This window comes from Vollenhovia emeryi, unplaced genomic scaffold (genome assembly GCF_000949405.1).
Source record: "Vollenhovia emeryi isolate VEMERY1.0 unplaced genomic scaffold, V.emery_V1.0 DF939150.1, whole genome shotgun sequence".
Classification (NCBI taxonomy): domain Eukaryota; kingdom Metazoa; phylum Arthropoda; class Insecta; order Hymenoptera; family Formicidae; genus Vollenhovia; species Vollenhovia emeryi.
In genome coordinates, this window is record NW_011967216.1 from 202,283 (window position 1) to 217,713 (window position 15,431).

At 38.6% G+C, this 15,431-nt stretch overlaps 2 protein-coding genes across 2 annotated transcripts in view; both read right to left on the reverse strand.

Moving 5' to 3' along the window:
- Nucleotides 1–985, reverse strand: part of LOC105565606 (band 7 protein AGAP004871-like) — a 21,239-nt gene extending 20,254 nt beyond the window's left edge. The window contains exon 1 of the mRNA XM_012018934.1: nt 815–985. The gene's annotated coding sequence lies outside the window, so the exon portion shown is untranslated. The remainder of the gene's footprint in view (nt 1–814) is intronic.
- A 1,661-nt stretch (nt 986–2,646) lies between these two features.
- LOC105565608 (glutamate dehydrogenase, mitochondrial) lies at nt 2,647–15,190 on the reverse strand. The gene is made up of 8 exons (XM_012018936.1): nt 14,718–15,190; nt 7,223–7,423; nt 5,293–5,526; nt 4,918–5,075; nt 4,636–4,791; nt 4,029–4,239; nt 3,785–3,939; nt 2,647–3,566 (listed from the first exon to the last, which is right to left on the reverse strand). Exons 1-8 carry the CDS (start codon nt 15,160–15,162, stop codon nt 3,450–3,452), a joined length of 1,677 nt encoding a protein of 558 aa, XP_011874326.1. The 5' UTR covers nt 15,163–15,190; the 3' UTR covers nt 2,647–3,449.
- Between the last annotated feature and the right edge of the window lie 241 nt (nt 15,191–15,431).

The window sequence follows — 15,431 nt, forward strand, 5'->3', positions numbered from 1 at the left end:
AATGACGGGATTTTTCCCAAATCAACCCGTTAAAGTGCCACTGCGTTTACAGCGCTATTACGTCAAATACATTACGTCTGGGCGCTCCACCGTTAACAAATCGCGATCTTTCGGGGGATAAACGTTTCAACCATCGCTGCGCCCCGTCCCGCGACAATAACCACCATGCAACCGCGCGCAACGCACCCGCTTGAGTCCCGCAACGAAACACCCTCCGCGGCCGCGAGGTATTTAATCTCGACACCGTCGCGCCCCGATATTTCCACTGCAACACGCTTCCCCGACGCGCTGATCGCCGCGAATAATAATATATTATTACCACGACCTGGCTGGTGACAGCTCCGCGTGTCAGCCCCGCGCGCGTCTTCGGCTCGGCCGCGATCGCCGCTGATTCCGCGCGCACCAACCGCGATCACCGACGCGAGCGAGATAACGCACGGAGGCAGGAGTGATTGATGCGGCACATCCGCGCCCGACACCCACTTACTCTCTATCGCGGTGCCATGTGACGCGATTCGGACACGCACGCGAGCAACATCCGGCGCGGCTCCCTCGGCCGCCGTCCTCGATTCACCCTCGCTGCGTCGGGGGGGGGGAGGGGGAGGAGGGCTCGCCGGAGTTTGATCACAGACGCGAATTCGCGATGCCGGGAGGTCGTTCACTCTCGCCCGTCCTTATCCGCCTACGGACCGCGGACCCGTCCCTCGCGCCGGAAGGGATCAGACTTTTTCCTCCGGTCACTATTGGGTTCAACAACTGGAGGGCTCGAGCGGGAGGAGAGCGAGATTTTTGTTGCTTTTTTGTTTTCCGTCACCTTGCCTCACTGTTGCCGACGACGCGTAACGTGTTGACGGGGGTGGAGTAGGCAGCAGGACGGGAGTGAAGTCGTCGTCACGGCGTCTCGGCGCTTTATAGAACGGTCCGGGCGCCGCCCCGACGAAGCGGGTGGTGCACGCGACTTTGGTGCGCCTCGCGGGTACGGCCGTAGCCATCGTATATATGCCACCCACGCAGCGCGTCGCGCTGCTTGTTCGCCGCGTATTACCCACGTATCTTCGCTTACCTACGAGCTAGTTGCGGCCGAGTCCTGCCGCGAAATTCGTTCCCGCCGCGGGTCGAGACGAGAATACCTCGCGCCCCGGCGCCCGTTCCTTCCCGCTGGGATTTTTGCAAAATTGTTACAATTCATCCGGACGTACTTTACGACCGGGGAATTTATTCGTTTTATTAAGTTCGAAAAATTATTATTAGAGAATTGCATCGCCCGATATTTTTTAATGCATTTGTTAAAGGATAATTGTTAAAAAATTGCGTCGCGTAATATTTTTGAATTACAATTGAAGGGTTTAGCTTATTTGTTAAAAGATAATTATTAGAGGATTGTATCGCGCGATATTTTTTTAATTATAATTGAAGAATTCGTTTGTTAAAAGATAATTATTAGAGAATTGTATCGCGCGATAATTTTGAATTATAATTGGAGAATTCGTTTGTTAAAAGATAATTGTTAAAAAAATGTATCGCGTAATACTTTTAAATTATAATTAAAGAGTGTCGTTTATTGTTAAAAGATAAGAGAATTGTATCGTGCAATATTTTTGAAATGTCCTCTTATGCAAAGACTTGCCGATATTCCTCGTTGTGAAATTCACTCGTTTCAGATCGAAAATATTTCACCTCGCAATCAATATGCTTAAGATTTTCAATCGCAAATAAAATATTATACAATAATTGCATGAGAAAAATCAACTGACATATTAAAAACCACCTGCTATGAATTTCAGAGCGAAACTGATTATTAAAATTACTAAAAGTCCAAAATCATTATGTTGGAAGGTTTGCAATGTAAATTGTTCAGACGACAAAATACTAATCGCACGCTCTTGTCTAACGTCGTTTTTGCGCTATTAGCGTACAAATTTTTCTGGTCCCGATATGAAAGCCTTATTCAATTTACAAAGACGTATTATGTGCCGTCTTTGAAACCTCCGCCAATATCAATAACATGCTTCAGTAGCTACGTGTTCTCCACGATATATCGTCTTATACATAGTTGACGTCAGTTGAGCGCCGTGAAGAAAGACTATCTCTTTCATTCAACAATATTTATCGATATTTTCTTTCGGCTTTGAGATTATTTCTAGAATTGAATTTGCACCACGAGTCTGCAAACGCATACATTTATGTAATACTACAAGATATGATAACTTGATGATAGAAGCAGTAAAAATAATGTTATCATAATGGATGACGACAAATTATTCGCTTACGTAACTAACTTATAATCTTATGTATGTGTATAATTTTGGAAAAAAATTATAAATAACACGTATCTATGTATATAAAAAAAATTTTTCAACGTGAATATAAATTGCATCTCCCCTTCCCTTTGTTGAACCGATAAATTTGTTTCATTTCCATCACATTTCTATGTATTATACCTAATGTCGAAAAATCACACTATAAGGTAAAACACGTACGTATTTCGTGCACGATTCACTGTCATGAATAATGCATGTGGGAAGGAGACCATTTGCAGACGAACTTACCTCCTTTATGCATATATCTGATAGAGGAAAGGCAAGTCAAGGATATAGACGGAAAGTACGAGGGCAATAACCAATGCGAATTAAATCGACAAAGCGGTGTTAGTCATAATCTATCGGCTTTCTTATTTTCATACTTGGTGTGATCGACAGTACTACATACTCGGTAACGGTAGCATCCGTTAATACATACACAACGTATCAAACCCAACTACAAACCACGCATCTGCGCATGTGTATGAAAGACAGTTTACTTTCAGAATTGAGTATCTTTATTCATAGAATATCGCATATGTAACAACTGCACGTAACATCACATACCTGGCCAGAAATATCATTCTTCTCGTTCTCTCTGCTTTACAAGAGTCAATCTTGTCATAAGGTAAAATCATAAATACCTTCCTTATGCGAGTGCAATATCCAGAAATTCAGTAATATCGTTAAAATGGCACATTAACAAATTATAAATCCGCTAGTTAGAAATAGCGATTTATCTCGACGGCAGCTTTTTATAACGTTCCTCTTCGTATCTTATACGTATCTTATACGTAAAAAGTGAAATATAAAAATGCATTGGACCTGACCAAAGTATCGACATTCCCTCGAATGTTATTTCGTACTGTTACTTAATGGTGGCATAATATCTGATCTGTGCGACTATACATGCAATTAGGCAAATCGTCACGATGCGTGATGTAACAAGTAATAATTCCGCATGGAATTACACTCCCGTCGCAAGTTTCAGATACTTTACCCCTTACGACTTGACACAATTGCCAACTGTTCATTAATATCTTTTGGGTGATAAGCCAGATCGCTTCTTGCGGCTTACGCGATAAAAGCTGACTTTGTCTTTATCGTTGGTTACGATATTCGCTGCGTACAATCTAGTGACTAAAATGTTTAAAAAGCGAGACCAGCTTCCGAGTAGGTAGTGAATATCTTCTCGATCGAGTTGGCGTAAGCGGCTGTCCTCAAGTCGAGTCCAAGATTGAATTTTATGGCAGTCTTCATAATGGCCTGTTGAAAAAAAAGAGAATGTTTACGTTGGATTTAGCTTTGTCTAGTTTACATTGTTAAGTCTATAATTAATTAAATAAATTAGTAAGGCTCGTATGTGTTAAACACAAATTTCAAAGAATTTAAAGGACTCAGAGCCGTGACAGGATGGTAGTGTCTAAATATTCTATTCTAAATTTTTATAAATATAATTAATTTTTATAAATATAATTAATTACCCTAGCGGATCTCTCCATCGTATAATCCAAACCGGAGTGGACAATGTCTTTTTCGGAAGCGCCAGATATACGTTTCTGGAAGGCTTCGGATGGTGTAACGGGAATACGGCCGCCAACGCGACCGAACCTACGCTCTAGAGACTCTTGCACCGATTCTACAAAGATATATTTGTAAATTATTCGTTTCTTGTTTTGAAGCCGCGTTTGCACATCGAACTTAAATCAATTTCGTTGTCTAACGTACCTAAGAGATGATAATTAGATTCCCTTTCGTATTTAAAAGTAAGACGACCATATGACACGTGATTCAGGTTCTTTAACCACTCAAAGAACGAGACTGTGACACCACCGGCGTTAATGTACAAATCCGGGATTACAAGGATATTTCTTTCGATCAGAATCTTATCTGCGGCAGGGGTGGTCGGTCCATTAGCAGCCTCCGCGATAATCTTTGCCTGCAAAATCATGACTTCAATTAATTCTCATTTTTTAATTGTCATATTTGAGATCTTTTAAGATTTTATTATTATACAAAGAGTACATCAACTTAGTTATTTTTCAGTATTTATTCCAATAACTGAGTAGTTGTACGAGACAAGAAATCAATCCTGTTTTACACATGTAAATGTGGAGTAAATATTTCTATGTAGTACGTATGTAACACGCGTGACTTTTTAAATAGACACGGTGCCAAAGAATTACGTTATGAAACTCCTTTTGTTAAGTTTTTCGTGAACAAAGGGCGCCGGCGAAACTCTTTCGAATGTTACTCAGGAGGATGACATGGATAATGTATGTCCAGGTCAACGGGCTACGTTTCCTTTTCGGTAAATTTATTAAATAATCTTTACCTGGATACGTCCAGCATTGTCTTTGTTAATCACTTTCTCTACGGCAGCAGGTATAAATATATCACATGGTTCATACATGAGATTTTCACCTTCGTATGGCTTGGCCCCAGGGAAGCCAACGATAGTACCATTTTCTATACGGTATTCTTCCAATTCCTGAAATGCGTAGAAATAATTGTGAATAAGTATCACGTGTAAAAGAAAAGGACTTTTGTCATCAATCTTGTCGGAATTTGTCGGAAAAAATTTACAACAATTTTACTGGAGACAATTGCTGTTTACCTTTGGGTCGATACCCTCTGAATTATAAATCGATCCATCGTGTTCGATCACACCTATGCACGCGGCACCTGCGCGGTGTAAATAACGCATGGAGTGCAGACCGACATTACCGAAACCTTGGAGAATAAATGTTTTGCCTCCCCAACCGGGCGTAGTACCTATAAATTATTATACTGTTTTATTTATTCAGCTAACAAGCCTTTTATACTAGAAAGCAGATAAGCGTGAATTTTATCATTTTAATGTTAAATTAATTTTTATAATAATTTGATATCTTTCTGATGAAGTGATATCTCTTTTAGTGCCACTTAAGAAGATCATTTAATATAATTTCATATACGGTAATTAAAATAAGTAATCAGTTTACAAACGTACCAATCGTGCTCATGTAATTGGCTTCGTTGATGAAATTTTCTAATCCATGGAACACTCCACGTCCTGTTGCGGAAATGCGACCATGGATGCCACCTTGATTGATGGGTTTGCCAGTAACGCAAGCATGAGCGTTAATATCAAGATGGCCGATAGTTTTTGCATAAGTGTCGGCTATCCAAGACATTTCCCGCTCACCAGTACCCATATCCGGAGCCGGAACATCAACTCCAGGTCCTGGAAAGTACAAACAAATTCTTTCTAAGAAACATAAGGACGTAGACATAAATAAGATTAATTTAGAAAAGCTCCCAATTTAATACATAATATAATTCTTCAATACTGAAATAATAAGATAAATTATTACAACTTTAAGTTTTATTTCATTGATATAGTTTCAAAAATAATTAAAAATTTTACTTATTTCGTAAAAGGAATTATATGAAACAATAAGTCGAAAATATGAAATAAAACTTTTTTTACAGGAAATGGCTTCGTTTCGAAAATTAACAAAATTAATAAACATTCACACTTTTGACTTATTTCCAAGCTTGCCTTGTGCATGTGTTATAAACGAGTTTATCTCATTAGCGATTATCAAGATAAACAGAAGGATACAATTTTTTTCCACTGAAAAAAATCAAAGTAATTTCTTAGCTTCTTCGGTAACTTGAAATATTTTAAACCGTTTTATTTTTAAATGTCGTCACTTTTACGCATCAATAACTACTGTTGCGAGAACTCTGATGACACATACGCGCGAGATTGTTCAAAATTACTCGACCTTGTAAAAGTACAAATATGTGCGGAAAAGGACAGTTTTCTTAGTGTCGAGGCAGAACAACTGCCAATAACGTCGTTTACTTTAGATCAGATTATCCACAATCTCGATTGCTAACAATCTTTATTGCACACGAAGCGATTACCAAGCATTATTGCCCGTAATAACTTGAGATACGGATTCAGCACAAGCACACTTGATACTGTTAGCAACGTATTTGTCAGTAAATGAAATCTTCCTGGATATACTATTAACTTATAAATCACTTTTATCTCTCAAAAATACAATATAAAAAGATTTTTCGATATTTTCGACTATTTTTTTCCAAAATAAATTAATCTCGTTTTGATTCTACCAGTAGTTCGGAAGTTGTATATTATGTTTCTTCATGTACAGGACGGTTGTTAAGTACGTTCCAAAAATGAAAAAAGTAATTCCTTAGATGAGTTTATGAAGAAAAGTTTACGTACACTTTTCATCATAAATTATATACGCAAGAATAATACATTTCTTTATTTTTCGTACTTAAAGATCATCCCGTATATAGCGTTAAGTGCTAGATTGCTGCGAGTGGGTATAATTAACTCGCTCAAACCGGGAAAAAATAAATAATTCATACGATGTTAATTATACTCGTGGCAATCCTATACAACGCTCGAGACCAACTTGTTTACACATCCCATACTTTTAATCTCGCATCGGTATATTTTTATCACCTTTATCTATATACGTGTATGTACTATCGCCATTTAGTTTTTTCGCGCATAAATATTTCCCGCGAATAAAAATATCGGTAAGCAAAGTGCGCTTAAAAATCTACTTGTCACACTCGCTTGCACAGCGTTCGCTAATAAATCTTCATGATAACCGGGCCATATAGCCAGCTGTGCTTTAAGCAACGCACTTGGGTTTGTGACGTAACGGCGTTGAATTCTGTACAGTGATAGTAGGCATTACGAGAGCACTGGTGGAGCCTAACGGGTTTTCGCGTCTTCTCAGCGACGTCTAAAATTATCGCGCAACCGTCACGCCTTCGTTTATGACGATGTTACATCAGAGATTGTCTTCATCGAAACCTCGGCCGAAGAAAATGGAGCTATCAATGTTGCTTCCCTATTCTCTTCTCTCTCTTAATTCGGCGCGAACTCTTACCGATGAATCCTTTCTTTGCCAACTCCAATGTGAATCTTCTGGTAATTTTCTCCAGTTCGTGTTCCGAATAGTTCTTTGGATTGATCTTGATCCCAGCTTTTGCGCCACCGAACGGCACGTCGACGCACGCACATTTGAATGTCATCAAGGCCGACAGGGCCTTAACTTCATCCCGTGAAACATCCATCGAGAAACGGATACCTGTAATAAAAACATGTCTTAATTACTTCATTTTTTTCGGCTATAAATGAAATGTGTATTTAAAACGTAGCTATGTGAAGAGGCTGTCGAATTTTGAGTTTTCTTTATATCTCTGTTACGAACTGCTGAATATAATTGCTAATTATTGGAGAACAGGTATAGTGTTATGTTAAGTTCACGTATTAAAAAATAAGATTGTTAGAAAGTTTCTAAAATGCTTCATCCTGATATATTCTGGCACAGAATTGAGACATCCCATAAACTGGTTAGTTTTTATTCATCTGATATTAATGCTTGAATAAAATATGTGGCAAGAAAAACTGATTAATGATCCTGTCCTTGGCACGTAATTATTACTATCATGCATCTATCATATACATTTGCATTCTTCCTTCAAATGGCAGATATGTCTTTTCACACGTCAATTAATATACCATTTATTTTAAACGCTAAGGTCTCAGTTATGTTTCGTAGTTTAGAAAACACGCGCAATATAGGAATTTTATAGAAATAAGGAGAAATATAACACATGCGACAAATTTTGTATACTATAAATTTTGTATGAGAGATGAATAGAAATCAAATTGTATAATATAATTATTTACATAATTATCTATATGATTTTAAAATACAATGGTATCGTGTGTGATTTTACATAATTCTATTCCCTTAGTCATTCAGTGTAGAAATTTAAATTTTGGAAATCAATAATTTATGAAAAAGTTTTGAAATATACATACATTAAAAACCATGAGGTTCAAATTCCACAAAAACAAACTTTATATGGAATTAATTAAGTCGTAACGTTTGCGAGAAAATCGCTTAATTTCAACTTACTCAAAAAAGTTGGTGCGATATCAACATTTTTGTACATCGAAAAATTCATCTCCCACACATCTTCTATATTCCGATCGTAAAATTGTTATATGAAAAGGTGAATAGTGCACGAGCATATGACACATTTTTGTACTTCATTTCTTATCGCAAGAACTGGCCCCGTAACAGCGAAGCTATAAAAAAAAGAATCTAAAAATAATACCGTTGATGTCTCGCGAACGTTTTTCCACGCGTAGATAATCGTATTTTATTTGCCCACCAATTTGTGTGCTACCTCTAAAATTTCACGTGACACGCGATGTTAATGCCGCGATAATGAATTATTTCAACAACAGCTGGAATGCCACGTGACACCTCTTTCCGAGTACCTTGTTTAACAGCGAACAAATAGTTTGCCTTATTATATCATTTATTATAACAATTCCAATCTTGCATCTCGTTATCTGCCTCAATTGAAATTTTTAGAAAATGTGATCACACGAGTATCGCGGAAACCAAATCAATTCTATTTTTAAATAAGTAAATCTCAAATGTAGATATAAATTTTTAAATATAATTTTTTCATGTTGATAATAGTACACGATTAGTTTAGAACGTTGTCGATTTTCTTTACAGATTTCCATTTTACGTCGTTAATCAGCCTGATTTACGTATTTGCAGCTGTAAAATAAACAGTTTCTCCAACTTTCCCGTGATATTTAGTAGTATATAATAAATATATCGCAAAATAAAATGAATCACAACTTGTACAGAATCTCGCCGAGGCGAGAGCTTGCTCTACAAGCTCGTTGATCCGACGTATCATTGTCATTGTCATTAAAGACGTGCCCGCCATCAATTAATTTAGGACGGTCGCTCAGGCAATGGCCCTGGCATGACTAAATAAAAAGCTCGGAAAACGCCTAGTGTTACGTGCAAGACGCGACGTGATATTTTAAGTATTGAATGAATAGAAACTTTGTCCCTCTCGACTAAACTTGATTCATGCGACACGGTACGTTTGGCAAACAAAATTACTGCATCACGCCGATTATAAGTGTATGCGCTATGAGTTTAAGAAACTTTTGAGACAATCTGCGTTCAATAAGAAAGACAGATGCCCGTTAAAAATAATAACTTAAAGTGTCCTAAGAATGTGACTGACTTGATTCTTTTTGGAACGGGAAATTTCTTTGAAAATTGAAAGAAAACCAAGGTAAAGGTCAGCACATGTAAGCACCCAAAAAAAAATTCTATTCATAAGCGGGGAAATCCTCTAAGCATTTTCTCTAAGCAAGAAATCTTATATGAAGCATTTTCATCTCTAAAAGAGTAGACTCATAATTTATAATTAAGAATAAATTCTTTTATAGAAAATTCCATTACAGTAATACGACTAGCCTCTTAAAATAAAAGGATACGCGAATCGCAGCACGTGCGCCAGCTTCTGAGTAGTTCACCGACCGCCGCTAGGCCGCGCATGGTGGCGGCCAAAAACTCGGAAGCAAAATTCAGTCTCGTAGGGTATAAAAGGAGGCCCGCGAGAGTGAATTTTGCTTCCGAGTTTTTTGCCCTCACCATACGCGGCCTAGCGGCGGTTGGTGAATACTCAGAAGCTGGTGCCGGATTGCCAAATTTGTGCCGGATCACGCGTTTCGACCGCCACATAATACTTTATAAGATTAAAAGTAGAACATAATTCTTTTAAAAAGTTGTATAAATACTAAAAATAAGAATATTATCATATGTTACAAGAAGAAAAGATTTCTCTAGCATTAAGAGGATTGGAAGTTTAAATTTCATGCCTCAGTGTTATAGGATATTCCTCTAGATTTTAGAGGATTCCGCTTGAGGTCATATATAAGAATAAAATCCTCTAAGATTCAAAGGATTCCGCTAAAACTGAGATTAATTTTTTTTGGGTGAAGAGTCTCGGGTAGAGAAATCCCGTTCTTTTCTTTTGAAACACAAAATACACTACGGATAGCAATAGAAAAATTGTAGTGCCGTACATCAAGCTTCGCTTTCTATTTTGACTCGAATAAACTCGATCTCCTGCGAAGAGACATTTGTAATAATTTGCATGTGGAATAACGAATCCTCCGAGGAATTCGTTTATTCGCTCGTGAACATTTCCGCGAGTTATTTCGCGAATAAGCGATATCGTTGAAGAGTTAGATCGTTGTGCATTTAACTATTTGGAAAACTTTAAAACGTGAAAACACACTCATGGTTTTGATACAAGAGGAGTGATGTTATCTCGATTTAGATAGCAAATATGATATAACGATAATTATATCATTAGACAATTATATCATTATCTAAAAGTATAAGTCGTAAACGTGCCACGATTTCGGTCTTTCGCTCAAAAGTTATTTACAAATTATATTATGTCTGTGAATGTACGTTCTCCTTTCTGTTAGTTGATCTGCAACAGGCTGAAACAAGAGATAGCTAGATAGCAAGATAAAATGCGAGAAGCACTTTTAATACGTCAGCAGCGTAACGCGAGACACTGGCCATTTTATCTTCTTTTTTCCTTGTGTAGACAAATTACTACAATTAACGCATGGAATTGCAAAAAGTTGTAGCTAATTTTTTTGTTGCAAGAATTTAGGCGAATATGTGGATATGCAGACGTATTTGTTGTAAAATGTACGTTTTATAAAACTTGCGGAGTAAAAACGTAATAACAAAATGTATCGCATAAATCTACTAAAAAAAAAGATATACACGTTGTTTAATCCTTTCGTTCCAGCTGTAGCCACGTAGCTATGTATCTAGAAATAAAATTATCTTCTATGTAATTTCTCTTGTATAAAATGCTTAATATAAATTGTATTTCACTCATAAACAAATATTTCATCTAAATTCAGCATCTCTCAAGCTCAAAATTTCTCTAAAATTCTATGTATGTACATTACTTTCATTACTTCTTAATTTAATTTATAAGTTGCCCAATGAAAACAAAATCCTTTAGTGGTTTCAAAATAATTTTATGAATCGCTTATCACATAATAGCAAATAAATGTGTAGAAAGAAGAGAGTGCCAATGTGAGCCACAAAATGGGTCGAAACGTTTGCTATTAAAGAGAAATTTGGATTCTAAATTGTGAGGACCGAGCTCCGTTTATTTTGTGGCTCACATTGGCACTCTCCTTTCTATACATTTTCTTTTCGGGAGCTTTCACAACACTTTGGTATAAAATAAATATTCTTTCGAGTAACTGTTAAATAATTTGGAAGTAAGGATTAAACTTGGATAACATTAAAATGGTAAAATAAACTGTGTGACAAAGGCTCGTATGATATAAATCAGAATCAAGGAGAAAGGGCTCTGAGCCGTGACGAGATGTACGTGTCAAATTATAAAATAATTTATTGTTAAACTAACATAAAAATTAACTTAAACGTTTCGGTCGAATTCTAGACCATCTTCAGTAATATACAATAATTTTATACAAAGTGTCGTGACGGTTAACATATTAAAATGCCTTGGCATTTGCCAAGTTACCTTGCTACGACCATGCTGACCAAATTGATCCAGTTCACAGCATTTCCAACATAACTAACTCATTTTGGTACATTGCCTTTATTTCAACCTGCGTTTTTACAATGTTGTACACGATATGCGTTTAAATATGTTAACCGTCACGACACTTTGTATAAAATTATTGTATATTACTGATGGTCTAGAATTCGACCAAAACGTTTAAGTTAATTTTTATGTTAGTTTAACAATAAATTATTTTATAATTTGACACGTACATCTCGTCACGGCTCAGAGCTCTTTCTCCTTGATTCTGTAAAATAAACTGTTATCTAGACCTTCGTCGAAAAAAAAGTACCATAAGTGGTCAAGCCATAAAACTCTCTTAAGTATTGCGCGTTTACGTAAGACTTAGCAATAAATAACTAACTTGACAATCTAATCTAATAGCTGTACACGTGGACGTCGCGACAGTTTCTTTATGCAATTTGTACAAAACTTTTCGATAAGTTATTATAATAAAGCTAAAATTATCAGCCGTAAAAAAAAAGTTTAACGCCGCAACCTGCGAATGGACACTGAAAAACAAATATACATGTATTTGATATCGTACAAAACATTTTGCGCGAAAAAGTGCAAGTTTATCACCGACACCAGGTCGTAAACTGGTGGGCGATTTTTGTGCAAAAATAAAAATTCATAATGAAGCTTGCTCGCATTCTGTTTGTACAGCCCCTTGTCTCACTCATATCTCGAAAGGTAAAAGAGATGTAAAGTGATGAAACCATGTCCAGAAAATACTTTAATATCGCATATTGGTACGAAACTCTTTCGCATTCTTTATTCGATCCTTTGTATTGTAATTTTTATATAACCCGATGGAATTCGAAATTACATTGTCCAGTTTTCGAAACCTATCAAGAAAATATCTTGGCAATCTTTGACAATACCTTTTAAGATATCTATTCGAAAGAAATAACTTTTTGTTTGTACCTTTCAATATTAATAAATAATAATAAAGTTGGATGCTTACGTATTTACTGTCTTATTTTATATTATTCCCCCCCCCCTTAAAACGCAAAGGAAAATAATAAAGACAAGTGGAAACGAGATTACAGACAGACGAGTTATCAATATAAATTTATATCTTTCTACAAAAGACAGACACGTTCGTGTTATATGACTCTCTGAAGATATTTGCAACGATATCGCGTACGAAGTCATGTAGGGAAGAAGAGGCGGTCACGTGTGTTATCAATCACGTGTGTTAACGATAATATCTATCACTTACCGTCTCATCATTACGGCACAGTTTCAAGTATCTCGGAAAAGCGCGAATTCAATATACTCGAATCAAAGGCAAAATATTTCGCAGGAACCGATAATCCTTTTAACTCGGGAGTGTGTACTTTTTATATCCCAGCGGCGAGAAAATTTAATATTACAGTTTTACAGTAACTTTTTCAACCAATCTTACCTGAATTTTTCCGCTCATGCAGACTGAAGCTTTCATAATACAAAAAGTAAAAGACGTAGTCCGGTATTCATACACGAGAGAAGAGAATTTTCTTTTGAAATTTACCCTGAAAATTATGTAATCGTGGGACAACGTGGCAGTTTTCTAAAATTTTGACTACATTTTACTAGTAAAATGTACGATTCTTCTTCTTCTTTAGCGCTACAGCCCGATGTGGACCTTGGCTTCCTCAACGATTTGACCCCAGACTTCTCTATCCTGAGCCTTGTTCCACCATCCTCCAACTCCAATCCTTTTCAGGTCCTCCTTCACCTCCTGAAACCATCTTTTACGTGGTCTTCCTCGTCTACTAGTTCCAAGCGGCCTATCATGTAATACTGCCTTAGGTATTCTTCCATCCTTCATTCTTTGCACATGTCCCAGCCATTCTATACGTCTTGACTTGATAAATCTTGATAAATCTACGTCCATCTGTTCTAGTGTACTGTCTATCTCTGCAGTAAAATATATGATAGAATTTTTAAAAATCCCTCATAAAGTTGTGCAAAATGCCGTGTTGTCCCACGATTACACGATTTTCAGAATAAATTTCAAGAGAAAATTCTCTCTGTGTAGTCGTATCTTAACTTCAAGACCGCTTTGGATGTATCTAAAGATGCTGTACGGGATATTTCATTGGCTGAGGAGTATCCGAAGATGATCTTAAGACGGTCTTGAACACGTAAGATTTGACTATGAATACCGGCCGTAGCTTCTTCTGTTGAATTATTTAAACGCAGTTTTACAATGGGGCCAAAACTTTGTCCACAAAATCGTTCTTTCGCCATTACAGCATTTTTAATGCTTTACAGTCATAGGAGGAAAAAAAAGAGATAAAAGTCAAGAACGATGAATTGCAGTCGAAAGTTTCGCCGCATGTACTTGCGCCGATTGAACTGAATTGAGCCAATAAAATTTTCGCCACAGTCACCAATAAGTTTCGTCAATTTAAATATTAGAGGAAGGTCCCCTATTATGAGACGGCAACCTAATACGGGACGGCGGGGTCTCTGTTAAATTAATTATTATAATAATTAATATAGGCAGTTTGCCAGTTGATTCCACCGTGAATTGATTGCTCTTGGAGTGAAATCTATTCGGTGGAAGGTTCATCGTCGGACCGTGTAATCGTTGCGGCAAAAAAAATTCGCGATTGAATTTGGGCGTTGAAAACCTGCTGGTCTCATAATACAGGACTCGCGCGAAATCGATCGAAGGTACCGCCAACTATCTAGGACCAATTCGACGAGGGCAATCCACAAAAATAACCTTTCGACACCAACGTGACGCGTGAACGAGCGCACACATTTATGCTACAGATATTCCCGCTCGCGAGATCTCGACAGAAAATTCGCGACGACGACGACGACGACGATTCGATCAGCTACAAGAGAAAAGCGGATTTAACCAATCATCGCCGATAACTCGCGAGATATAAAAATCGTGGAGAATCGCGTAGGCGGGTGCCGTACCTCCTTTGCACGGCGTGCGATGAGCGGAGTGCTGGGCGCGATAGCCGGTGATCATCTCGTAGTCGCCGGAGTCGCGCCTGAGCGGGAACGTGGTCTCGAGTATGTGGTCGCAGGGCTCCATCATCATCATGATACCCTTGACCTTCTTCTTGCGCTCCTCGACGGTGACGCGCGACCGCTTGCCGACGTCCTCGACCAGCTTGTCCTCGATGACCTGGCAGGCGCGGTGGAAGAAGTACTCGACCATGTCGAAGAAGCGTGGATTCGGCGCCTCGGGCACGTCCTTGAGGCGCTCCGGGATCTGGTGGTCGGCGTAGCCGCGGCACGCCGCCGCCGCCTGCCAGGCGGCCGGCGTGGCCCGCGCCAGTACGCCCTGAACGTCGCCGCACGGCGCCTGCTTCAGGGCGATCGACGTCGACCGCGTGAGGCTCCGCAGATGAAACATGTTGGCGCGATAGACGGGACACCTACGACGACAACGGCGAGCGGTGACGGGGCGAGCCCGACGTTAAAGTATCCGCCGATCCGCGCGAATTTCACAGGGAGCTCGCCCGAGTGCACTGAGCCCGCCGGCTACCTGCGACTACCCTGCGGCCGTTACCAGTCGGTTCTAACCAGCTCCGACGCACCGTCAGCTTATTTTATCGGAGCACCCAGCGCCGAGCCACGAAGTATGCGTCGGTGAGAAGCGACGCGCGCGCCCGCGCCACAGTA